The sequence below is a fragment of the Podarcis bocagei genome (genome assembly GCF_964188305.1).
Source record: "Podarcis bocagei genome assembly, chromosome: 11".
Taxonomy (NCBI): Eukaryota; Metazoa; Chordata; class Lepidosauria; order Squamata; family Lacertidae; genus Podarcis; species Podarcis bocagei.
The window spans coordinates 56,859,447-56,886,842 of NC_138136.1; the positions used below are offsets into that span (position 1 = coordinate 56,859,447).

Genomic DNA, 27,396 nt, shown 5'->3' on the forward strand with positions numbered 1-27,396 from the left:
GGGAGTCACAGGCGGGTGGAGCGCCGTTGCCCCATGCTCTTGGTTGGAGGAGACAGGCAGGCAGGGGAGAGGATGGGAAGGAGGCAGGCGAGCGGGAAGGGGAGAGGAAGGAAGTGGGATTGGTGTGTGTGTGTGTGCAGCTATCCCGCGCCTGGGAGGGCACCCTCCATGCCCTTCGGGAACACGCCCGCCCTGGGCAGCATGGGCCTATGCTCCGCCACTGTTTATAGGTCCATACCAGAACTTGGAATTGGACCCAGAAACTAACCGGCAGTTTCTGCAATGAGAATAGGGACGTCCTGTTTCATCATCACCATCATTTTATTATTTATACCCAGCCCATCTGACTGGGTTGCCCCAGCCACTTTGGGCGACTTCCAACGTAGATAGAAAAACAGACTAAAACATTAAACATTTTTTAAAAATTCCCTGTACAGGGCTGCCTTCAGGTGTCTTCTAAAGGTTGTATAGTTATCTCCTTGGTTTGAGGGTCGCATTACTCCATACCCTCCAATGTGATGGGGTGAGCTCCTGTTGCTCTGTCCCTGCTCCTGCCAACCTAGCAGTTCGAAAGCACATTGAAGTGCAAGTAGATAAATAGGTACCGCTCTGGCGGGAAGGTAAACGGCATTTCCGTACGTTGCTCTGGTTCGCCAGAAGCGGCTTAGTCATGCTGGCCACATGACCCGGAAGCTGTACGCCGGCTCCCTTGGCCAATAAAGCAAGATGAGCGCCGCAACCCCAGAGTCGGCCACGACTGGGCCTAATGGTCAGGGGTCCCTTTACCTAAAGAAAAGTGGGACATTCTGGGATCAAATCAGAAACCAGGACGGCTTCTGTAAACCTGTGACTGTCCCTGGAAGATAGGGGCACTCGGAGTTTCTGAGATACTCCATGCGTAGGGCTGTAAAATTTACTATGGTGTGAAGAAAGCCACATGATTTTGAGGGCAGGAGCCAGCACACAGTGGCCCCCACAGAGTATCAAATGTCAACTAGGGTTATGATCAGGGACGCGGACTTATAAAAAATATTGGGGGGGCCCGGGAAAGCTCATGAATAATAAATAAGCTCATGAATATGCAAATAAAGTGGCTCCGGCCCTAAATAGGGCAAGCCACGAGACTTCCGGAGGCGGCGCGTTCAGCAATGGCGGTCCTCTTCAGTTGCTGAAGAGGGGCTCCGCGGAAAAGGGTTGTGCGCTGTGGCACAGCGACGACCCACTTAGAGAAACCACGGGTAGAGTGAGCCCGTGGCCGTGGGGTTCGGCGGGCACCAGAAGCGACCTCGGAAACGCAGAAGAGACCCCGTAAGGGGTATCGGAACGTGGAGGGGGTAGCGGTGCTGTGAATCCATCGCTCTTTCCGCGGAAGCGAAGCCGCGCGGCTGCTGCTGATCAGCGCTGACCTTTCTTCCTTGAACAACTGAACTGAAACAACTTACTCGTGAGTAAGAAACCTGAGGCTTTATTTGAACCTAATTTGGCGAAATTTGGCTGAAAGCGGGAGACGCTAAAAAGGAAGTCAGTCTTCCGGCTGTGTTTAAAGTATCGAGCAAAGACTTTTCTAAAGCGGAAGCTTTGAAAGGAGGTTAAAAGAAGTTGGAGTTTACTTTGCAAATTCGGTTTGGATTGTTTAAAATCTAAAAAAAAAGTGATAACAGCTTTACAAGTGGACAAAGACTGTGGTCCCTCTTTCTATTTTTTTGTGGATTACAAAGTTACGAAGCCTGGCTCCCGGGCTGCCTGGATACAAGTAACATCGGACTGCGGTAACTGTATATAAATATAAAGTTATGTTGGGCTACTTTGTAGTGGCAAAAAAAAAAAAAAAAAGGAACTGTTGCATGCACCTTTGTCAAGAACCTTTATTCTCTGCAGTTAAAATTGAATGTGGAGGGTTCCCCCCCCTGTTTTGGACTTTATTTGGCCTTTTTTGGGGGGAACTTAATAGTAGGAATTTTCCATCCTTCCTTCCTTCCTAACTTTTTGGGAGCTCCCCCTACTGGATTGCAGAACTATTAGTCTCTGAGAACTGCTGGTTGACTTGGAACTTTTTATATCTGGATGTTTACTATCTTTTGGATTGTTTCCCATGGGATTTACAATTTGACCTTGACTCAGGGACAGCTGTGGAATGAGTGGCGCAGCAAAAACAAGGGCTGGAAAGAAAGCAAAACAAACTGAACTTTTGCAAACAACTTTGCCTGTGCAGCTACGTAGATCGTCTGTTCCAATTGTGACAGGTCTGCAAGAAGGACAACCTATACAGCCACCTCTTGGGGAGATGGCTGCTGGAGGGTTAGATCCTGTCTCCAAAGAAATATTGGACCAACTGGCAGCATTGAATAAGAAAGCTGATGAACAGGCAGCTAGATTTGATGAACAAGCTGCTAAATTTGACCAGGTGACAGCTTCAATCAATAAATTGACAGACCAAGTCACGAAGAATACACAGGCAATAGGTAATATTGAAAAGACTACAACAGAAAATCGAAAACTAGTCGAGGAAGTCAATACAAAAGCAGACGAAAATAAAAAGAGGATAGAGGAATTAAGAGGAGAGGTAAGACCACTGAGTAGACAGGTTACTGAACAGCAAGCGTACCTGTCCCTGGCAGAACTGAAAAACAGGGAAAGCAATCTGAGGCTTAGAAATATTCCAGAACTAGAAAAAGAGGACTTGATTAGCTTCTTGACAACAGAAATATCCAAGTTCTGGGGATTGGCAGAAGAGAAGGACTTTAAAATCGTCACCGCCTTCAGATTAGGAAGAGTGGTCAAGAAGGATAAACCAAGAGATTGCCTGGTCATTTTGAGATCTAAGCAAGAAAAGGATAACATACTCGGCCTGCACTTTAAAAATTCATTGGTGATACAGGGAAAGACGGCAGAAATCTTCAGAGACATACCAAAACAACTACTGGAGTTAAGAGCTACATATAAAGACCTAGCAAGCTTATTGAGAAACAACACAATCCCTTATAGGTGGGAATTCCCTCAAGGACTATCCTTTACCTTGAAAGGAAGGAAGGTAAGAATTAGAACAGCAGAGGAGCAGGAAAAGTTCCTAAACGACCACGGGGAGGACCTTCGGAAAGGAGTAGCAGGAGCCTGGCCACCTCCTTCGTTTGGCCTCAACCCGGTTCCACCTCCAGATACAGAAGACAAAGGAGACACTCCCACTGACAAATAAATTGATCCAGGATGTCTCTGCAGCTTCTTAGTTGGAATATTCATGGCGCAAACTCTCCCGAGAAAAGGAAAAAAATCTTTCATATATTGAGAAAAGAACAATTGGACGTCATTTGCCTTCAAGAAACACATGTGACTAGGCTCCACAGGAGAGTGCTAATTAATAAGAGACTAGGCCAAGAATTTATTTCATCAGACAAGGTAAAAAAAAGAGGAGTAGTGATCTACGCAAAGGAGAGCCTAGCACCAAAATTGGTGTTTAAAGATGAACAAGGAAGAATTTTGGCGATTGAAATACAATCACAAGGAGAAAAATTTTTGATAGTTGGAATATATGCACCAAACGATGGGAAATCGGAATTCTATAAGAGGCTGCATGAGATAATGCTGGACCACATTGACTATACTAACATCATCTTGATGGGAGATATGAATGGGGTAGTCTCCACTTACATGGATAAGTCACAAAACCAAAATTTGAACAAGGACGGCAGACTTCCAAAGACTTTTTTTGAACTGACAGACAATATGGATTTGATTGATATTTGGAGGACAAAGAACCCTCTAGGTAAGGAGGGAACATTCTTTTCTGAGGTCCACCTATCTTGGACAAGAATCGACCAAATCTGGACATCTAGAGGACTGGCACCTAAGACAAAAAAAATAGAGATCTGCCCTAAAACTTGTTCCGACCATAACGCTTTGAAAATGGACTTGAGACTCACACCAGCCGGATCCTTCAGATGGAGAATGAATGACCACTTGTTTAGAGATCAGGAGATCGTGAAGAAGGCCCAAAAAACGTTGAAAGACTATTTTGAAATAAATTTGAATACTTCGGTGGAAAAGAAAATAATCTGGGACGCGAGCAAAGCTGTTATGAGAGGGTTCCTGATACAACAGAACACTATTAAGAAGAAACTCTGGAATGGTAAAAAGGACAAGATTTTGGACAAAATAAGAGATGGAGAGAAAAAGCTGAGACTAAATCCAAAATCAAAAGAAGTCTTAAGAGAAATAAAATTCTATCAAACACAATATACGAAATTGATAAATCAAGAAATTGAATGGAAAATTAAACAGATGAAACAAAGATCATTTGAATCGGCAAACAAATGTGGGAAGCTGCTGGCATGGCAGCTGAAAAAGAGACAAAAATTGAACTTTGTTACCAATCTGGAGGTTGAAGGAGAGTGTATTCAGAAACCAGAAGAAATTAGAAAGTGTTTCCAGAGATATTTCAAAAAACTCTATACCCAAGGACCCCAAGCAGAGACTGAAATAAATAATTTTTTAAAAAGTCATGGCCTGCAAAAGTTAACACAAGACAAACAAACAGCCCTGAACTATAAAATAACACAACAGGAAATTGAAAGTGCCATTCAGAACATGCAAATAGGCAAATCCCCAGGCCCAGATGGACTTACCTCCAAATATTATAAGACACTGAAGGAATATCTGATACAGCCACTAATGGAGGTATGCAATCAGATTTTGGAAGGGAAGGGGGCACCAGAATCGTGGAAATTGGCATTCATTACTTTGATACCAAAATTGGAATCTGAAAAGACTCAACTTAAGAATTATCGTCCCATCTCACTCCTAAATGTGGATTACAAAATTTTTGCTGATATTTTAGCAAACAGACTGAAAAAAGTTTTGAATGAAGTAATTCATAAGGACCAAGCAGGCTTTCTCCCTGGTAGGCATTTGTCTGATAACACTAGGAATATTATTGATGTTTTGGAGCTACTACAGACAAATATGAATACGAAAGCAGCCTTGATTTTCATAGACGCGGAGAAGGCCTTCGACAATATATCTTGGAAATTTATGAAGAAAAATTTGGAAGGGATGGGAGTGGGAAGGGCGTTTCAAAATGGTATCGAAGCAATTTATTCAGAACAAAAGGCTAAATTGATAGTAAACAGTGTGGTGACAGAGGAGTTTAAAATTGAAAAAGGGACACGACAGGGGTGCCCCTTATCACCCTTGTTATTTATCTCTGTCCTGGAGGTTTTACTGAACTTGATTAGGAGGGATCAGCTGGTGGAGGGAATACAGGTCGGAGAAAAACAATACAAATTGAAGGCCTTTGCAGATGATTTGGTTTTGACATTACAGGAGCCAGAAACCAGTACAAAAAGAGCCTTAGAACTAATTTCTGAGTTTGGTCGGGTGGCGGGATTCAAGTTGAACAAACAAAAAACTAAGGTTTTGGCAAAAAACTTGACACCATCAGAAATAAATGGGTTCCAGAAGGAAACAGAATTAAATGTGGTTACAAAAGTGAAATACCTGGGGGTTAACTTGACTGGGAGAAATTTGAATCTATTTAAAGATAATTATGAAAAATGCTGGTCGGAAATTAAAAAGGACTTAGAAACTTGGTCAAGATTGAAACTTTCCTTGTCGGGAAGAATTGCAGCAGTTAAGATGAATGTATTGCCAAGAATGTTGTTTCTGTTCCAAACCCTCCAGATCGTGGACAGAGTGGAATGTTTTGGAAAGTGGCAGAGGGATATCACGAAGTTTGTCTGGCAGGGCAAAAAGCCCCGAATAAAATTTAAGATACTAACAGATGCAAAGGAAAGAGGGGGGTTTGCCCTGCCGGACTTAAGATTGTATTATGAAGCTGCATCCTTCTGCTGGATGAAGGATTGGTTTCTGTTAGAAAACACTGATGTCCTAGATCTGGAAGGGCATAGTAATGCTTTTGGGTGGCATGCATATTTGTGGTACGACAAGGTAAAGCTTCATAAACTGTTTAAAAACCATATTGTCAGGAAAGCTCTATTCATTGTCTGGACTAAATATAAGGACTTACTTGAAAGTAAGACCCCGAGGTGGTTATCACCGACGGAGGCTAAAGCCATTAAACTACGTAACATGGGGAGTGGCTGGGCAAAATACTGTGAGTTAATTGAAAGAGATGGTGACACTTGGAGGTTGCAGAGCTTTGAAAAATTGAAGGGAAAGGTGCGAGACTGGTTCCATTATGCCCAAATTCTAGAGGTGTTTAAAAAGGATAAAAAAATTGGTTTCCAGGTGGAAAAATCAAAACTAGAGACAGAACTACTTGAACCTAAGACGAAAGTGCTTTCAAGAATGTATAACTTGTTGCTTAAATGGAATACTCAAGACGAGACAGTTAAATCAGCTATGATAAAATGGGCTCAGGACATTGGGTACAACATTATGTTTGAAGACTGGGAAAGGTTATGGACCACCGGTATGAAATTCACGGCATGTAGTGCCTTAAAAGAAAACATTATGAAAATGGTATACAGGTGGTACATGACCCCAGTTAAACTTGCAAAGATATACCATCTGTCTGACAATAAATGTTGGAAATGTAAGGAGGCTGAAGGAACATTCTTTCACCTCTGGTGGACATGCCCGAGGGTGAAGGCTTTTTGGGAAATGATTTATAATGAGTTGAAAAAGGTGTTTAAGTACACCTTTCACAAGAAACCAGAGGCCTTCCTCCTGGGCATTGTGGGCCAGAGAGTGTCAAAGAAAGATAGAACTTTCTTTTTATATGCAACTACAGCAGCAAGAATCCTTATAGCTAAACATTGGAAGGCACAGGAGTTACCCACGCTGGAAGAGTGGCATTCGCAGCTGATGGACTACATGGAATTAGCCGAAATGACAGGCAGAATCCGAGATCTGGGAGAAGAGGAAGTGGAAGAGGACTGGAAAAAATTTAAGGACTATTTACAAAAACGCTATAAGTTATATGAATGTTGAGAATTTGCTAAGCCTTTGGGAAAAACATGCTTCAGTATTGAGATTGGTAAATGATGGAAACCAAGTTATGATCTAGAAAAGTATAAATTGCAGACTATATAACCAAATGAAAACACAAAAACATATGAAATAAGGTATTAATTTGCTGTTTATTTTTATTGTAAAGAAAGCAGGGGATGGAGGACGTGGGGAAGTCCGGTTGATCATGAAAATTGATTTGAAAAAGTGAATTTTCTTCTATAATTTCTTTTTTTCTTTTTGTAAAACCGCTTTTGTTGTGTTACTGACGATGTATTCTGACCTTGGAAAAAAAAGCAATAAAAAATTATTATTAAAAAATAAATAAATAGGGCAAGCCACGCCCCCCCAGCCAGCCGATTGGCTGGCTGGGAGGTGTGGCCAGTCGGGATTCCCCTGTTCTCGCGGGGGCTGAAACCGCCAGGAGGAAGGAAATTCCCCCCGGCAGTGCCTTGGCAGTGGCGGTGGTGCTGCGAAGCAGCGAGGCAGGAGCCCCCGCCCCCGGCGCTCTGCTGGAAGGGCGCCCGAGATTATTGGGGGGGCTGAGCCCCCCCAAATTTTTTTTGAGGGGGCTCGAGCCCCCTCAAGCCCCATGGAGTCGGCGCCTATGGTTATGATTCTGCTATTCTGTCATTTTGTGTGCTGCCTGGGAGCGCAGAACATGGCTTGAGAGCTTCCTATGGAAAGCCAATGACGATAGGAGCTACGGTTTTAAGCTGATGGTCTCGCTGCTAACTTGGTTGCTCTTGCCTGATCATTCTTTATGCATCGGTGACCTTCTGTTGCACGGCTTTCCCTGTTCTGCTATTCAAAGAAAGAACGAAAGAATAAAAGGCGTTGCGGCGTTCTTCAGTGTATTACTTTTAATTTAATTACGGCAGGTATGTCGACAGGGACAATGGCTTTGATGGAAGAACTCTGATCTTTGATTTAATTGCCCCGGGTGGGAAAACTCAAACGCTTGATTGTGGACACTGGCTTTTAATCTGCATATTTGCTCACTGTTATTCTCACCAGATTGCAAGTGAAAAGACTTTAAAAATGAGTTGAAATTCAGAGCAATTTACTGTTGATGATAGGATGTAGGTGTGCCATGGGTAAATAAGGTTGCGCTTGTGAGAAATAACGGCTGATCTTTTCTTTTTTGAAAGAGAATTGTTTTTCCATGACAGAGACCTTTGAAAGGAGTCTTTGAAGAGAGGCATCAAAAACAGGGCCATAGCGCGTGTGTGTATGTGGTGTTTAAGGCTGCTGTAGCACCAGTGGCGTAGCGTGGGTTGTCAGCACCCGGGGCAAGGCAAGTAATTTGCGCCCCCTAACCCATGGATTTGCGCCCCCTAACCCATGGATTTGCGCCCCCCTAACCCCCAGATGTTGCGCCCGGTGCGGCCGGCCCCCCCGCACCCCCACGCTACGCCACTGTGTAGCACAATTTTGAGGGGTTGCGAACCAGGTGCCCCTACACAGGCGTTGGCTTCAGGAGGAAACCTATGTCGCCCTGGAGCATCCTGTCGGGCCCTGTCCACAGCTCCCCAACCTTACCTGCCTGCTGCCAGGGGTCTCTGGGCCTCAGAACCTGGCCTGGCCTTGCTGCCGCATCCCTGGCCCCCAGCTGAATGGCCACCCAGCCAGCGCTTGCTCACTCTGTGCTGAGCGTGCTCCCCAGACGGTGAGCAGGTGTGGATGAAGGGAGGTGAGCAAGTGGTGATGCCCAGCATGGCGTAGCCTAGCACTCCTTTCTGCGGGCGCCAGGGGGATTGACCCGCCAAGGGCCACGTCGACTGGCTGGGCTTCCTTCTGTGCTGACAAGCAAGCAGTACAGTGCAGCCCTGCTTGGCCACAGTGGAGGGGGTTCGCTCTGCCGGTACCAGTGGCGAGGGCTGGGCTGGTGCGGCAGGTTCTGCTCAGCCTCTACACCCTGCTCCCTACTGCGTGTGCCCGTCTGCAACCCATGCTACACCACTGATCATTAAAAAAATCCAGCATGAGAATCCTCTGCCCCTTTGGGTCCCAAATCCCTTCTGTCAGATGGCAGTGGTGGTTGCTCATGAGTAACCAGGCAGGACTCAGACCTGTCTTTTACAGGCTTTATTTTGGGTGCAAACTATTTACAGTGCAGAGCCACGAGTTCATGTCTGTCTCAATCGCTAGCAGAATCCGGGAGTGGTTGTTTTCTGGACCTGCCCCAACATAAAAGTCTTGTTACTCCCAGGTTTTTCCTTCCCTCTTTGCGCCTTAGACCTCTGCGCAGGGTGGGCGATGGCTTGGTCAGGAGTGGTGCTGAGGCTCCCCGCACATCCTCAGCTCCTTTTACCTCTTCCCCACTGGAGGTGGGGCTTTCCTCATCACCCGAAGATGAACTGCTTTGCTAGATTTTTGGAGGCTCCCTGTAACACAACTGCCCCTCTTTTCCCCGCCCCTGTTCTGATGGCAGTTCCCTGACACCTGCATATATAAAAAATAGCATTTTCTGTAGAAAGCTAGTCCTTTGCAATGTGCATGTTTTCTATGTGCGGGGATATTTAGAGGAATAATTTAACAGTGCAATCCATTCCTTCTCCTCCGCAATCCTCCTAGTGGTGCAGCGATGGAACTGCTAGCACATTTGCAAAGCTAAGCAGGGTTCAGTATGGTTTCAAATGGGATGGGGGACCACAAGTTGGGATTCCTGCATTGTGGGGGGTTGGACTAGATGACCCCTGGGGTTTATTTCCAACCCTACAATTCTACAGTTCTAAGTGATGTGGCCCAGGAATGGTTTTAGCAGTGGTGTAGTGGAGGGAGAATGTAGAGGAATACAGTAGGGCGCAGAGAGCAGGAATGATGATGCCATTTGCTGGCGCACCTGAGTAATGATGGGTTCTCCTTGCTCTGGCAAGTGAATGAGGTGATAGTGAGGCTTTTGAGTTTGTTTGTCATCTGCCCTGGGAGTCGCTTGAAAGAAGCACAGTTTAGAAGTGCAATAAGTAATAAACACAGAGGAAAAAATTATCAGAGTTTAAATACTTTTTTTGTTTGTTTTGAAAATCATTTTTATTTGATTTTACAATGCAAAATCTTAAAGAAAAAAAATGAAATGCACATCCATATGCAGAGATTTCTCTGAATCTCGAGACTTTCCCCCGTCCCCTCCCTGGAGTCCCATTTAAAATGTTTAAGACTGCATCTTCTTCAAACTCTATTGTATAAACCCATATTTTCTTTAGTAATTGTTACACTACAAGTGAAGTCAAAATCCTGCTTCCATCTGCTTACAGTGGTCTCTTAAGCAACACAAATTTCTCCCATTCTTTTGTAAAGTTTCCCCCCTCTTGATTCCTGAGCTTTCCAGTGAGCTAGCTTTGCCATTTCAGCATAGTCCATCAGTTTGGTTTGCCATTCTTCTCTGGTTGGAAGAACTTTGTCTTCTTTCCATCTCTGAGCATCCCAGAGACAGAGTTTAGATACAGAGTTTGACCAAACTGCGGGAGGCAGTGGAAGACAGGAGTGTCTGGCATGCTCTGGTCCATGGGGTCACGAAGAGTCGGACACGACTGAATGACTAAACAACAACAAAAGCCTTTCCTTGATAGGGCTCCTACTTCATACTAGCAGTTTAAGTGCGAACACTTCTTTGATTTGATTTAATATGCACATTCTGTTTTCTCAACGACAAATATTGATCTCGAGGCGGCTTAATGGTGGCGCTACTGAGAGACCCACAGGGACACGGGTGGTGCTGTGGGTTAAACCACAGAGCTTAGGACTTGCCGATCAGAAGGTCGGCGGTTCAAATCCCCGCCTCAGGGTGAGCTCCCGTTGCTCGGTCCCTGCTCCTGCCAACCTAGCAGTTCAAAAGCACGTCAACGTGCAAGGTACCACTCTGGCGGGAAGGTAAACGGTATTTCCGTGCGCTGCTCTGGTTCGCCAGAAGCGACTTAGTCATGCTGGCCACATGACCCGGAAACTATATGCTGGCTCCCTCGGCCAATAAAGCGAGATGAGCGCCGCAACCCCAGAGTTGGCCACAACTGGACCTAATGGTCAGGGGTCCCTTTACCTTTACCTTTTACTGAGAGATTTCGGGGACCAAACCTGGGAGCTCACGCAGGCAACGTATTTGCTCTCCTCCTAACCCATGGCACTTCACCCGTCGACTTCGGGAGTTTCTCTGCCACAAAGTTTGAGGTCCCCAGCTGTAAAGCAATCCTGAGACCCATGAATAATGGAGAAGGAACTGCAAACCAGCCAGATAAAGTAGCTCTCTCTCTCTCTCTCTCTCTTTTCACCTGTCTGTCTGTCTTGGGGTCAGCTGACCGAAGGAGCTCCAGGTAATCTCCCCCCTCTCCCATGCCAAACATAGCCAAGTCTTCTGAAGCTTAAAGTGGGGCTGTGAGGAGAGTGGCGTAAACTTGCCCCACTGCATAAATCTCTCTCTGGGCTCAGGCCACGGGAGAATTTCATCACAGGCTCCCTTCCTGACCTACATTTGAAGGGATTCTGGCTTTCATTGGCTAGGTGTGACATGGTAGACTCATGGCAAGATCTGATCTCAGGAGAGGAAAGCTCTTCTTTAAAAAAAGATGCCGAAGACGACGGAGGTGGAGGAAGCAACTCTGATCAGGCCAATGAATAAGTAATGGAACCGAAAAGGAGAGAAGGAAACGAAAGATGTGAGCAGAAAAGGCCTTTTGGCCAAACAGGTGGAAGACAGGAGGGATAAAGTTAAAGGCAGTCAAAGAAGCGACCGTCTGATGGGATTATCGATTGCAAGCAGGGGAGGAAGTCCACAGCGCAGGCATCGAGGGAGGTGCAGATTCGGGGAAGCTTAGAGGAAACTAGCGTCTTTCAAGAGGCAGAAGAGCAAGGAGGGATACAGAGGAGAGAATCAAGGGAAGAAGGCTCGAGGGAAGTCCAAAGAGCCCTGAGAGGAAAGGCTGTTGTGGAGGGATGAGGAAAGAGAAGGCAAAGTGTAGGTGATAACTGGGGGGAGAGGATGAGCAGATCATCAGATGAGGAAGACGAGGGGGTGGAGGAAGATGAGGAAGATGAGGAGGAACAGGAGAGAGGAAGGGGCTTGACAGAGGATGAGGAGGAAGAGAGGAGCGAGAAGAAGAAAAAGAAAAAGAAAAAGAAAGAGTGGAGTGACAGCGAGGAAGACGACGATGACTATGGCGGGAAGAAAAAGAAGAAGAAGAAGAAAAAGAAAAAAGGGAAGAAGTCCAAGGACAAAGACAAGAAGAAGAAGAAAAAGGATGATGAGAATTTTGCTGAGATGTATGAGCAAGAACTTCGGGATTATCACTCGGATTCTTGCCATGAAACTGAAGATGAGTACAACAAGAAAAAAGGTAAGCCGAGAGAGATGATGATGATGATGATAATTTATTTATTATTTATACCCTGCCCATCTGGCTGGGTTTCCCCAGCCACTCTGGGCAGCTCCCAACAGAATATTAAAAGCATGACAAAACATCAAATATTAAAAACTTCCCTAAACAGGGCTGCCTTCAGATGTCTTCTAAAAGTCAGATAGTTGTTCATTTCCTTGACATCTGCTGGGAGGGCTGGTGCCACTACTGAGAAGGCCCTCTGCCTGGTTCCCTGTAACCTCACTTCTTGAAGGGAGGAAACCTCCAGAAGGCCCTCAGAGCTGGACCTCAGTGTCCGGGCTGAACAAGTTGGGTGGAGACTCTCCTTCAGGTATACTGAGCCAAGGCCATTTAGGGCTTTAAAGGTCAGCACCAACACTTTGAATTGTGCTCAGAAATATACTGGGAGCCAGTATAGGTCTTTCAGGGCTTGGGTTATAGGGTCTCAGCATCAGGGATCCCTTTGCACTGGTGCTCAAAGCAGTTTTAGTGGTTTGGTTTACAAGACAAAGCACCAGATCAGTGTGATGTGATGGATGGAGACCTCAGTGTATATCCTGCTTAGTCATGAAGCTTACTGAGTGACTCTCGGGCACCCAGGGGTGTTGTGACTCTCCTACAGGAGTGTTGTGAGGATGGAATGGAGTGTGGGGCTGGATTGGACCTTGCATGCTGCCCCGAGTTCCTTGGGGAAATGGGGGACAAAACTGGGATAGCTTAATAAAATGGTGGTTTGCACAGTAGCAAAAAAATCCCTGCCCCAAGCTGCCTACAGTCAAAATTTTGACAGCTGGAGCGACAGCAAAGGAAAAACTGGGAAGGAGGGTGCAAGGGTAACGAGAGACAAATGTGAGGATCATTGAAGATGCGGACTGCATTTAATTATTTATTTACTTACTTACTTATTTAAAATATTTATAAGCCACTTTTCTAGTTAAAAAACCACCCAAGGCAGCATTTAGAAACCAACAAAATCAATGATGAAAAGAAAAAAAGCAGCAAAACGCTAAATGATTCAGATCACCTAACAACCCCCCACCCCCAAGATAAATCAGAAGGAGGAGCAAAGAATAAAGTTAAACGATAGCATTAAAGACCAAAAATTCAGTTTGTACGACAGTCCTTTTGGGTAGGCCACTTGTTATCATCCACCTGAGATAATAACATGTGAAAAGGACTAAAGGCTGAGTCCAGGCAGCAGCCTCTGTCATAGGGCTGGCTGCATGCTTAGGACTGGGGTTATTATGGGGGAAACAAAATTGTGTGGCTGGTGACCAGCTCCCTCCCAGTGTGGCTCATAGATGTGATGCATACAAAATGTGGACGCTGGTGGCGCTGTGGGTTAAACCACAGAGCCTAGGACTTGCCGATCAGAAGGTCGGCAGTTCGAATCCCCACAATGGGGTGAGCTCACGTTGCTCGGTCCCTGCTCCTGCCAACCTAGCAGCTCGAAAGCACATCAAAGTGCAAGTAGATCAATAGGTGCTGCTCCGGTGGGAAGGTAAACGGCGTTTCCGTGCGCTGCTCTGGTTCGCCAGAAGCAGCTTAGTCATGCTGGGCACATGACCCGGAAGCTGTACGCTGGCTCCCTTGGCCAATAAAGCGAGATGAGCGCCACAACCCCAGAGTCGGTCACTACTGGACCTAATGGTCAGGGGTCCCTTTACCTTTACCTTTATAGTTCCTCTGCTCTGTTGGCAGTGGACATCTGGCTGATGGGTTGGGATTCACTACCAGGCCACGGCCTGATCCAAGGTGGGTCGCAACAGCAGAGCTCCACCGTAAAAATGCATGATAAAATAATTAAGGAATGAGTTCCTAAATGCATGAAAGCAAGTCCTGTGTCTGAAACGGTTGAGGACAAGCACGTCGACCCCAGTTCTACCAAATATGCAACTATGCAAGTTTTGTACCACAGTGGCCAAATTCTGTGCGACTGCCATAAAACTTAGGGAACAAGCTGTACTACCAAAATGATTAAGGTTTTAAATGATAATTTTAGGTTATATTTTAGTGTTCAAGATTTAATATACTTTTTAAACTGATGCTATATCTGAATTGTCTCTGTTAAACCCAGTTGCAATTCAATGTATCCCTCTTGTGTTTTATGATTTTCCTGATATTGTAAGTGACCCGGAACTGGTCTGTGACGGTAATAATAAAATTCTAATTTGTTTTGTATCACAAAGGGTCCCTCTACCCTGTTGTGAAAGCAAGCTTGAAATCGTAAATGTGTTGTAAGCTTTCAGCTATTTGCGTCGGTTCCATCTGAGGCCATCTTTATCTTCCTTATGAGGAACGGCTAAGGGAGCTGGGCATGTTTAGCTTGGAGAAGAGGAGGTTAAGGGGTGATATGATAGCCATGTTCTAATATATCAAAGGATGTCACATAGAGGAGGGAGAAAGGTTGTTTTCTGCTGCTCCAGAGAAGCGGACACGGAGCAATGGATCCAAACTACAAGAAAGAAGATTCCACCTAAACATTAGGAAGAACTTCCTGACAGTAAGAGCTGTTCGACAGTGGAATTTGCTGCCAAGGAGTGTGGTGGAGTCTCCTTCTTTGGAGGTCTTTAAGCAGAGGCTTGACAACCATATGTCAGGAGTGCTCTGATGGTGTTTCCTGCTTGGCAGGGGGTTGGACTCGATGGCCCTTGTGGTCTCTTCCAACTCTGTGATTCTATGATTCTATGATTCCTCCAGAATCATAGAATTGCAGAGTTGGAAGGGATTGGGCAAATCATCTAGTCGAAGCCCCTGCAATGCAGGACTATTGCAGCTGCCCCATCCAGTGATTTGTTGTTGTTTAGTCGTTTAGTCATGTCCGACTCTTCGTGGCCCCATGGACCAGAGCACGCCAGGCACTTCTGTCTTCCACTGCCTCATGCAGTTTGGTCAAACTCATGCTGGTAGCTTCGAGAACACTATCTAACCATCTCATCCTCTGTCGTCCCCTTCTCCTTGTGCCCTCCATCTTTCCCAACATCAAGGTCTTTTCCAGGGAGTCTTCTCTTCTATGCTTGGCATAGTTCATAGCTCCTCTGAGTTATTCAAGCCCCTTTGCCATGGCAAGGCAGTGATCCATGAAGGAGTTATTCAAGCCCCTTTGCCACGGCAAGGCAGTGATCCATCCAGTGATACTGTGTCCAATTCTGGGTACCACAATTTAAGAAGGATATCGACAAGCTGGAATGTGTGCAGAGGAGGGCAACCAAGATGACCGAAGGGTCTGGAAACCAAGCCTTATGAGGAACGGTTGAAGGAGCTGGGCATGTTTAGCCCATGGGTAGGCAAACTAAGGCCTGGGGGCTGGATCCATCCCAATCGCCTTCTAAATCCGGCCCACGGATGGTCCTGGAATCAGCGTGTTTTTACATGAGCAGAATGTGTGCTTTTATTTAAAATGCATCTCTGGGTTATTTGTGGGGCGTAGAAATTCATTCATTATTATTCCCCCCCCCCCAAAATATAGTCCAGCACCCCCCAAAAGGTGCGAGGGACAGTGGACCGGCCCCCTGCTGAAAAAGTTTGCTGACCCCTGGTTGCCTGAAAAGAGGAGACTGAGAGGAGATACGATAGCCATCTTCAAATATCTCAAGGGCTGTCACATAGCAGAGGGATTAAGCTTGTTTTCTCCTGCTCCGGAGGGTAGGACTCGAACCAGTGGCTTCAAGTTACAAGAAAGGAGATTTCAACTAAACATCAGGAAGAACTTTCTGACAGCAAGAGCTGTTCTACAGTGGAACGGTATCCTTCGGGAGGTTGTGGACTCTCCTTCTTTAGAGATTGGATGGCTGGATGGCCATCTGTCATCATCATCATCATCATCATCATCATCATCATCATCATCATCATAATTTTTTATTTATACCCCACCCATCTGGCTGGGTTTCCCCAGCCACTCTGGGTGGCTTCCAACAGAACACTAAAACACAATAACCTATTAAACATTTAAAGCTTCCCTAAACAGGGCTGCCTTCAGAAGTCTTCTAAAAGTCTGGTAGTTGTTTTTCTCTTTGACATCTGGTGGGAGGGCGTTCCACAGGGTGGGTGCCACTACCGAGAAGGCCCTCTGCCTGGTTCCCTGTAAATTGGCTTCTTGCAGCGAGGGAACCGCCAGAAGGCCCTCGGAGCTGGACCTCAGTGTCCGGGCAGAACGATGGGAGTGGAGATGCTCCTTCAGGTATACTTGACTGAGGCCGTTTAGGGCTTTCAAGGTCAGCACCAACACTTTGAATTATGCTCGGAAACGTACTGGGAGCCAGTGTAGGTCTTTCAAGAGTGGTGTTATGTGATCTTGGCGGCTGCCCCCAGTCACCAGTCTAGCTGCCGCATTCTGGATTAGTTGTAGTTTCCGGGTCACCTTCAAAGGTAGCCCCATGTAGAGTGCATTGCAGTTGTCCAAGCGGGAGATAACCAGAGCATGCACCACTCTGGCTAGACAGTCCGCAGGCAGATAGGGTCTCAGCCTGCGTACCAGATGGAGCTGGTAGACAGCTGCCCTGGACACAGAATTGACCTGCGCCTCCATGGACAGCTGTGAGTCCAAAATGACTCCCAGGCTGCCTTAGCTGAAATCCATGCATTGTGAGGGAGCTGGAAGAGATTACTCTGGGGGTCCCTTCTAGCTCTACAGTTCTATGATTCTATGTGATTCTTAGCTCTGAGAAGTGGAAGAATCCATCTTGCCTGCAGGACGCAGTTCTGTTCAGCCCCAGCCTTGCTGTCAAGAAGCATCAAGCCCTTGATATCTCGCACAAGTAGCTCTAGGAAGTCAGAGGCTTCTGGCAACCTGAAATATCTAAACAGCCTCAGTGAGGAGCGTTACTCTTTCATAGGCACATTACAGGGAATGAATACTTGTAAGATGATATGTATTTAAAAACAGGCTGCATTCAATAATGAGGGAAATGAAGAGGACCACTTTACTAATTAATTTACACCTTGTCTTTCAGCTCTGTTGGGGTAGGTCTGAAAAGGCAAGTGTGACTTTATAGTGTGACTTTCTGTTCCGCTTCTGAAAACCTGGGTGGATGGATGATCTGATTTTATATTTAACAGATCAGTAGACCACTGGGTAGGTAGATAGATAGATAGATAGATAAATAGATACATAAATTTATTACGGTCGGAGACCAGCTTCTAAAACACACTTGGGGGTACAATCCCAGAAGGAAAGCAAACATTTAAAACAATGTACAACAATAAATTTAAAATTTAGAAATGCAATAAGCATAAGGTAAAAGGTAAAGGGAACCCTGACCATTAGGTCCAGTCGTGACCAACTCTGGGGTTGCAGCGCTCATCTTGCTTTACTGACCGAGGGAGCTGGCGTGCAGCTTCTGGGTCATGTGGCCAGCATGACTAAACCGCTTCTGGTGAACCAGAGCAGCACACGGAAACGCCGTTTACCTTCCCACCGGAGTGGTACCTGTTTATCTACTTGCACTTTGACATGCTTTTGAACTGCTAGGTTGGCAGGAGAAGGGACTTAGCAACAGGAGCTCACCCTGTCATGGGGATTCGAACCGCCGACCTTCTGATCGGCAAGTCTTAGGCTCTGTGGTTTAACCCACAGTGCCACCCGTGTCCCTGCGATAAGCATATAGACACTTAAAACTTTAAGATAAGCTACCACAGAGAGATGACCCAGAGTCACCCATCGAACCAAGTTTGGGGATTTTCTTAGCAAACAAGTTTGGGTTGGGGGATGGTCTGCTCCTACAGATCTGTACACAGAATTTGGCGAACATCCAGGTCATCTTATGATCTTTGCCTAACAGGATAGATCACTGAGTATTTGACTGCTGAAGATCTGTTATGTGCATTGTAAAAATAAACCTAAGGGCTGAAAAATACTTCAGCATCAATGAAAAACAGGGATGGGGAATTTATTGGTTAGCTCTAACCATCAGTAAATTCTTCCTGATGTTGAGTCAGAATTTCCTTTCTTGTAACTTGAAGCCATTGGTTCGGGTCCTACCCTCCAGAGCAGGAGAAAAACAAGCTTGTGGCAGCCCTTGAGATATTTGAAGATGGCTATCATATCTCCGCTCAGTGTTCTCTTTTCCAGGCCAAACATACCCAGTTCCCTCAACTGTTCCTCACAAGGCTTGGTTTCCAGAACCTTCATCACATACCCCCAACCCTCAACATTTTCACTTCGCCTAACTTCTCCAGAAAAGTAATGTACACAATACACACACACACACACACACACGCACACACAGAAATGAATTATTCTAGGGAAACTTGTTTTGTATAAATAAGAATTGTGTAGAAAAATGTATATCAGGGGTCAGCAAACTTTTTCTGCAGGGGGCTGGTCCACTGTCCCTCAGACCTTGTGGTGGGCCAGACTATATTTTGAAGGGGAAAAAATGAACAAATTCCTATGCCCCACAAATAACCCAGAGGTGCATTTTAAATAAAAGGGGACATTCTACTCATGTAAAAACACACTGATTCCCGGACTGTCTGCGGGCCGGATTGAGAAGGCGATTGGGCCACATCCGGCCCCCAGGCCTTAGTTTGCCGACCCATGATGTATATCGGGGTGGCCAACTCCCAAGAGACTGTGATCTACTCACAGAGTTAAAAACTGTCAGTCATCTACCCCCTTTTTTGGGGTTCAGGTCACAGTTGTTGAGCCAGGGATCTACCAGGGATCTACAATAGACGTCCAGTGATCTACCAGTAGATCACGATCTACCTGTTGGACGTGCCTGAGGTATAGCAGAAGTTCACATTATGCTGGTGAATTTTCAGGAAGACTTTAAAAAACAACCAACCAAATAAACAAACACACAAACTTATGAACAAATCCAGAGAACTGCATGTAAGACTGGAAAAAAGAGAAACCAAGACTGACAGATTCACCCCTCTGTAACTGAACCTGTGCTTATTCTTCTATAGTTGTAACTCTACAAGTTTGCAAAGAGGGTGGAGAGATAGATCGCTTTCTATCAAATCAGCACAATATAAAGGGTGCCTTGCTTGCTAATCACAATGGATACCTGTGGGGTGAATTTGGCATCTCTCTGGTAAATGTGCTTCCCTGCCCAGCACAAATTGAAATTAGATCACAAAATCTGCCAGTTTCTGAACTAATATCTGCCAGCGCTGTGAAGAAACCAATATGTGTTTTCCTGGCTTCCGAAAGGTAGTCCGATGTTTTGCTCCCAGCTAAGACTCCAAATGACTCAAGGCACTCATCACGCAATGAGTCAGAAACAATACCATTTGACTTTGCAGTGGCTCATCAAGAATAACAAAGCCGTAGAATTCCTGCGTGTGCCTCTTCTAGGTTGCAGTGCTTGGATTTGCAAATATAGGATACAGCAACCTTTGCCAACCTGATGTCTTACCAAGGTTTTCAACTGCAATTCCCATCAGCCTCAGCTGGTATAGGTGTTTTGCTTGGGGCTGACGGGAGTTATAGTCTGAAATTTCTGGAGGGTGCCAGGATACTCTATATAAAAGGGTTGCCAGCCACTCAAAATTTACATGAAATTGTCAACTATTTCAGAAGCCCTGTCTAAAATAAGTAGAAAACTTACTCCTAGGGCTGCAGCATTTAAATGATTTTTTATTAATACATTTCTTTTTCAGTAAACTCCAAAGATGATCCAAAATTCATTTTGATTGCTTGCAAAAATGTGTATTTTAGTTAATACTGCTTGCAAAATGGTATATATTAGGAGAAATGTACGCTAAAATGCTTATTATTATTATTATTATTTCATAACTTTACATACCACCCTTCACCTGAAGATCACAGAGTGGTTTGTTGTTTAAAAACACAAAAATGCATACCATGATGAATTTTCATGACGACTTGTTTTTAAAAATTGTAAGCTACTAAAGGAATATGGAGAGGTTGGAAAAATGAGAAACTGAGGCACAACAAAATTGACAGAGTTGTTCATCTCTGCTTCCAGTCCTAATCTTCCTCTTTTTATATTTTCGGAAGTGAGGCATTGAAAAGATCTTTGCTCTGAATCCTGTACTTACTCTAAAATGAATCTTGTTTCAAAGCTTGACAGTGGGTTCCATTTTGACCAGTTGCTCCACCCCACCCTGGAGAGTAAGATACATTCTTCCTGCTGGTTTCACATATTTCCTCCAATTTGTATCCACAGTCTACGAAGTCGTGACGGTGACAGGAGACGTCCGAGGAGCGGGGACCGATGCCAATGTCTTTGTTACTCTATTTGGAGAATTTGGCATCACTCCGAAAGCCCATCTGACCAGCAAGTGAGTCTCGCTGGGTATCTGTGAACTCAGCAGCTTTCTCTGCAGTAAGCTAATATGAGAAATTTTGGTTTGCGACGTATCTTGATTCACTGATGGATGCAGCACATTCTAAATGCATGCGAAGCCTGTGAGAAAATTCGAGCGACACCTGCATGTATAACCCAAACACGCACAGACCCATACATGTGTTAATCCTTTTGTTACCGCTCTGTTTTGAAATGCCCATTCAGAAACCTTTTTCGCTTACCCCCTCATCCCAAAACGTAAAAGCTCATCTAACGCATATCCTGACAATTCTCTAGCTTTGCAGAAAGTGTACTATAGTTAACTGAGCCACTTAAAAGCGCATTGAAGTGCAGCGGGTGGTTATTGTCAATAGGTGAGACTGTGGTTTTGCATACCTGTTTTGAGGGAAAGATATTGGAATGAGAACATACGGGCTTGGTGCAATGAGGCGAGTTAGACATGTGTAGGCCTATTGCATAGTGACAAGTGAGCTGTGTGAATGGTAAAATGATTATATATCCTTGTCATGAAATTTAAGTACAGATTCAACAGACCCACATCCAAGCAGATTTAGGGGTATTGAAATATTGAAACACTTTATTGTCACTTGTACAACTTGTATACAGTGAGATTACACGAGCACCCCCCACTCAGCTCTCTTAGTCTTAATTCCCTTTGTTTACTGACGCACACCCACCAAACCCGAAAGTCAGTTGCCCTGTTGTTATCTTTTCATTCAGCAGCCTAACAGCCCACAGATAGAAGCTGTTCTTTACCCTGTTGGTGCGACTAATCATGCTTCTATATCTTCTGCCTGAGGGCAGGAGATCAAGAAAGTGCCAGCCAGGGTGTGAATCATCCCTGAGAATTTTCCTCACTCTCCTGAGGCAACGTTCGTCTGCTGTTTCATCCAGCGGATTCACGGGACAGCCCATAATAGCTTGTGCTGTATTCACCACCCTCTGTAGGCACTTCCTATCAGTTGATGTCAAACCAGCGTACCACACCGTGATGCAGTATGAAAGGACACTTTCTATTGTGGACTGGTAGAAGGGAGATCTACTGTGTGAATCAAAAACTACGGTGGCTGAGCCCCTGTGGTTCTGAATCAGAAGATGTCAGAATCATAGCATTAATGAAAAAGAGGGGTGGGTAATTTATAGAATTGTAGAGTGGGAAGGGGTTCTGAGGGTCATCTATTCCAACCCCCTGCAATGCAGGAATCTCAGCTAAAGCATCCATGACAGATGGCCATCCAACCTCTGCTTAAAAACCTCCAAAGAAGGAGAAACCACCATCTCTTCTGGGAGTCTGTTCCACCGTCGAACAGCTCTTACCGTCAGAAAGTTCTTCCTGATGTTGAGTCAGAATCTCCTTTCTGGTAGGGTTGCCATACAGTGGTACCTCGGGTTACGAATGCTTCAAATTACGTTTTTTCGGGTTACGAACGATTGTAATCCGGAAGTAAGTTGTCCAAGCTCTTGGAGGCCTCGCCGCTGCCTGGAGGCGGGGCCTATGGAGCTCTCTGAGGCCTCCGCGAATGCCGGGAACCAAGCCCCAACATCCACGGTGCCTGCAGGGCTCCACAGATGTCGGAAGCCAAGCCCTGGCATCCACGGGGCCTGCAGAAGCTCTGCGACTGGGCTCCAGCCGCAGGAGCTCTCTGAGGCCTCCACGAATGCAGGGAGCCAAGCCGATTGTTTGGCACCCCCTCCAAACAGTGAGTTTGGAAATAAATTTTAATTTTTTTCCATCTAAAATACTGTCTTATATATTTTATAGTACAGTACATTGATTATTGCCTTCATTTTATGGATCAATGGTCTTGTGAAACAGTAAAATTCGTGTTAAATTGCTGTTTTAGGGGGTGTTTTTTCATCGTCTGGAACGGATCAATCCACTTCCCATTATTTTCAATGGGAAAGTCCGCTTCAGGTTAAGAACGCTTCAGGTTAAGTACAGACTTCCGGAACCAATTAAGTACTTAACCTGAGGTACCACTGTATTTCGAAAAGTAAAAACCAGGACACCCCAAAAGTTGTTAAGCTTTTAAGGAAACCCCCAAATTGTCCAGGACAAAATGCTGCCTTCCAGAGATGCCCCCTGGACATCACTTTGGTCCATAGCTGTCAACTTTTCCCTTTTTTTAAGGGAAATTCACTTTTTCCAAATAGGATTCCTCTCAAGAAAAGGGAAAAGTTGACAGCTATGCTTCGGTCTTTGAAATCCCTGTAATGTCCAGGAAAATCGAGACGTATGGCAGCCCTATTTCTTGTAACTTGAATCCATTGGTTGGGAACTGGAGAAACGAGCTTGCTCCATCTTCCGTGTGACAGCCCTTAAGATGCAGGCTGCAACAAGGAAGATGGCTGGTACAATGTTCAGATTTTCCACAAAGCGGTTTGTTTTCTTAATGGCCCCATAGTCCTAACGGAGAACGATCAACAGTACAATCCTACTGGTGTGTACTCAGAAGGAAGTCACACGGAGTCTTATGAGGCTTAGTCCCCGTTAAGTGGGTAAAGGATTGGCTTAAAGGACAATCCAAACCTCACTTAAACCCCCTTGAATCCACTAGGACTTACTGATGAGTAGCCATGGCAAGGATTGCACTGTTAGGCTCCCATTCTTGTGTTGTGCCAGGTTCTCTACGATGCTTGATTGCTTTCCTGTGGATGTCAATGTATCACCGAAAATGTTAATTTCATACCATAACGCCACATTTTCTCCATGTCTACAGTGCTGACAAGAGGTACCTGAAACTCTTTTAAGTTTCCCCCTCAAAAGACCTTCTTTCTCCAGTGAAGCAACTCAAACACGAAAACCTTATAAAGACAAATAATATGGGAATGGTAAAGGAAATGCATGAAATTTCAGACCTCTTTGCCATATTTGAAACAACTTGGAGATGATTTCAGAATACTCAAACGCATTCAGTGCACCAAGTTGGCTCCTAGTACACTGTAGATATTTCAGACCACCATTTCCATCAGCCCCAGCTGCTGGTGGGATAGAAATTTAGTTTTGTGTTCATTTCAACGAGAAACCACCGAATTCACACACTTCAAACGAATGTGTGAGGTCAAACACCGCTATCCTTTAAATTTTGCATTTTTGTGAATGTTGCGTAACGGTTCTTCAACCGAACGTTGTGTACAAAAGTGCATACATTAGTGAAAACAACATAGATAATTAATTAATTCAGGGGGACTTGTTTGCAAAAACGTGCATATTATTCAAAACTGCATACAAGAATGGGTTTATTAGGAGAAATTTGCTGATGAATTTTCATGAGGGTTTTTCGTCTTCTTCAAAATAATAAATTGCTGCAGAGATGCGGAGAACTGTAGATGGGGAAAATGAGAAATCGAGACCATATTTGCACCAGACATTTAAAGCAATGTGTTACTATTTTAAACTATCATGGATTTGCAGTTTGTTAAGGGTGACAAGAGTTGTTAGGAGATCCAAAGTTCTCCTAATTCCCGGAATTCTCTGGAAAGAGGAACTCACTGCTAAACTCACTCTGTAAACTATAACTCTGTGAGAGGAATAGGGGTCCCCTAATAACACTCATCAGCCTTAACAAACTACAGTTCCCATGATGCTTTGCGGGGGGCATGATTCTTAAAGTGGCATACTACTGCTTTAAATGTCTACTGCAGACGGGGCCTGAGATAAAATGACAGATTCATCCACACATACTCCAGCTGCACAGCAGCGGCCATAACAACATGTTTCTTATTTTCATTTATTTATTTTACATCATTTACATACTGCTTGATTGTAATAAAAACCTCTAAGAGGTTTACAAAAACAAACAAACACACTAGAATTATCAGTGAAAGACAGTTAAAAACATTCCAAAGATGATTAAAATAAACAGTAAGCAAAGAAAGAGAGATTAAAACATATGCCAGCATTCTACATAGGCTTTTCAAAGCAGAAAAAAAAGAAAATGGTTTTAAGTAATCACTGAAAGGAGTTTTTGTTTTATTTTGCCATGTTGAAAAAAGTACTTTCTCATGCATCTCCCAAATCTCTTCCCAGTCAGTTTCATTTATGACCCCAGAATGAGCCGTTAAGCATTCATGGCTAGGAATCTTGTTCAGCATTTGAAATTAACTCTCTCCTGACTTAAAGCTGCAACTGCACTCCACCTTACCTTGCCAAATGTCACAAAAATCGCTTGCCATTCTTCCAAAACAGCTTCTCATTTGACCTTTTAAAATTCTTATTAAATGAATACCCTGCTTGATGTAATTATGGACCGTTTGATTGTAAAAACAAGAACCCTCAAAGCAGTTTACACAAAGATCAACCATAAAAACAGCAAACAATTACATTAAGGCAGTTAAAATACTAAAGCAGTTTAAAATTCACACCAGCGTTTCTAAACATCAGGAGTGAAGGCTTGTCTAACCAAGAATGTTTTTAGCAGGCACTGAACAGGCACCTGCTTGGTCTCAATCGGCAGGGAGTTCCGAAGTGTAGGTGCTGTCACACGAAATGATGGAGTTCTTACAAACGTGGAAGGGGTATTATGTGTCACCTGCACCAGTGCCAATTCTGCACTCAAGCAGGCAAATATGTGGCAAGGCGATCTCGTAGGTAAACTGGTCTCAAATTATTAAGGGCTTTGTATACTAATAGCAGAGGGACGCGGGTGGCGCTGTGGGTTAAACCACAGAGCCTAGGACTTGCCGATCGGAAGGTTGACGGTTTGAAGCCCCGCAACGGGGTGAGCTCCCGTTGTTCAGTCCCTGTTCCTGCCAACCTAGCAGTTTGAAAGCACACAGTGCAAGTACCGCTCCGACAGGAAGGTAAACGGCATTTCCATGCACTGCTCTGGTTTGCCAGAAGCGGCTTAGTCATGCTGGCCACATGACCCGGAAGCTGTACGCCGGCTCCCTCAGCCAGTAAAGCGAGATGAGTGCCGCAACCCCAGAATCGTCCACGACTGGACCTAATGGTCAGGGGTCCCTTTAACTTTATACTAATAGGAACACCTTGAAATCAACCTGGGAGCAAATCAGCAACCGGTGTCGATCTCTGAGCACAGGTGTTATACCCTGACAAGGCGTCACCCCTCTCAGAAATCTCGCTGCAGCGTAATTGCTTTTCAGGGCTTCCCAATTCCTGTCCTTCTCTTCCCCGTGGTCTCCTCAAAAACAGAACAGAACAAACCTCACAGGCAAAACCAGAAGGAATTTATTCCTGCCTGTTAGCTCCAGCTAACATTTGACGGTAATAACTGATTCAGCAGCAAGGGTGGCGAGAGAGCACGATGCCTACGCCCCGCTCCAAATTTGTCACGCTGTTCACAGAATATGGCAAAAGGATGGAATCTCATGCATCTCCCCGGCGGGCTGTTTTCGGAGCGTTGACGGATGATACGCCTTGCGGAATGCATGACATTTGAGACCCCCTGTTTCGCTCCACGGCGCCGATTGCACAAAATGCCATGCATTTCCTTAAAGGTGGCGCCTTTCTGGTTGCCACAAGGCTTTCTGCTTCTTTCCCTTTCACGGCTGCGTGCTGCCACACCAGTGCATGGCAACATCACCTCTGCATTTCGGCGACGCACTTCACAGAATGGTCACCACAAGGCATGCACATGAAACGTCTTTGCCATAGGTTCCCCCTTCCCCACATAAACATACAGGAATTTGCATGTCTCCGTGTGTCATCAAAGACAAGAAACATCCATTCCAGAGGTCCCCGCAAAGTAGATTTCACTACCTGCTTCTGTTGCATCTATATTTTTATAGGTTGGGGTGGGGGCAAGTCAGTCTGGATGACATCTGTGGGTCCTGTCCAGGCCTGCCATCCAGTGAGGCTTAGAATTGATTGATTGCATTGCATTTATTCCCCCCCTTCCTCCAAGGAGCCCACTGAGCCTTTTGGGCTTGCTGATCAGAAGGTTGGCGGTTCAAATCCCTGTGATGGGGTGAGCTCCCGTTGCTCTGCCCCAGCTCCTGCCAACCTAGCAATTTGAAAACATGCCAGTGCGAGTAGATAAATAGGTGCCACTGTGGCGGGAAGGTAAACGGTGCTCTGGTTTCCATGACAGTGTTCTGTTGTGCCAGAAGTGGTTTAGTCCTGCTGGCCACATGACCCGGAAAGCTTGCTGTGGACAAATGCCGGCTCCCTCAGCCTGAAAGTCAGATGAGTGCCGCAACCCCATAGTCGCCTTTGACTGGACTTAACCGTCCAGGGGTCCTTTACCTTTTATATAGTTCTCTTCCCCCTCTCCACTTTATCCTCACAACAGCCCTATGAGGTGGTTTTGGTGCGCTGGCGATCTCCACTAGGGAGAAAGCGTCTTCACCCTGGCATGTTCTCCATTGGGAATGCAGCAGGGAGAAGCGTCTTCATAAAGGTCTTACCTTTACTAAGGCAAGGCGGTGGCTGGAGGATGGTGGGCCGAGTCAGCCTGGCTGGGTTGGGGGTGGTGGCGGCATGCGTGTGACATCACACACATGCGACACCCCCCCTCCATGTTGGGCACAACTCAGTGCTCTGCCTAAGGCTGCGATCCTGTGTACAATTATCTGGGAGTAAAAACAATAGAACTTACTTCTGAGAAGGCATGCATAGGGTTGCAATGGAAGAGACTGAGCAGATGTTCAGGATGTTCCCTGGTTCAAATCTCACCTGTGACATGAACTCTCCAAAGTGAGAGTTTTGTCCTACACCCTAGATTTCCATGCATACCAACGAAAAGGTAATAGCAGCACTACTTCTTCACGAAGCAAGCTGATCCTAGTTTCTGCACATTGTGGAACTTGTGAGAACATGGGATCAATGTTTCCCCCCTAGT

General features: G+C 45.3%; 1 protein-coding gene across 6 annotated transcripts in view; it reads left to right on the forward strand.

The window, feature by feature from the left end:
- LOXHD1 (lipoxygenase homology PLAT domains 1) overlaps window positions 1-27,396 on the forward strand; it is a 188,597-nt gene that overhangs the window by 18,209 nt on the left and 142,992 nt on the right. For 5 of the 6 annotated variants that reach the window (XR_014012837.1, XM_081212607.1, XM_081212610.1 and 2 more), the window contains exons 1-2: window positions 11,986-12,293; window positions 20,453-20,567. Coding sequence is in view for 5 of the 6 variants with exons in the window: in XM_081212607.1 (XP_081068733.1) it covers window positions 12,218-12,293; window positions 20,453-20,567 (191 nt within the window). In the remaining variant the exon portion in view is untranslated. Of the gene's footprint in view, window positions 1-11,985; window positions 12,294-20,452; window positions 20,568-27,396 lie in introns of those variants that run through there. The other variant, XM_081212608.1, reaches the window with a different exon arrangement.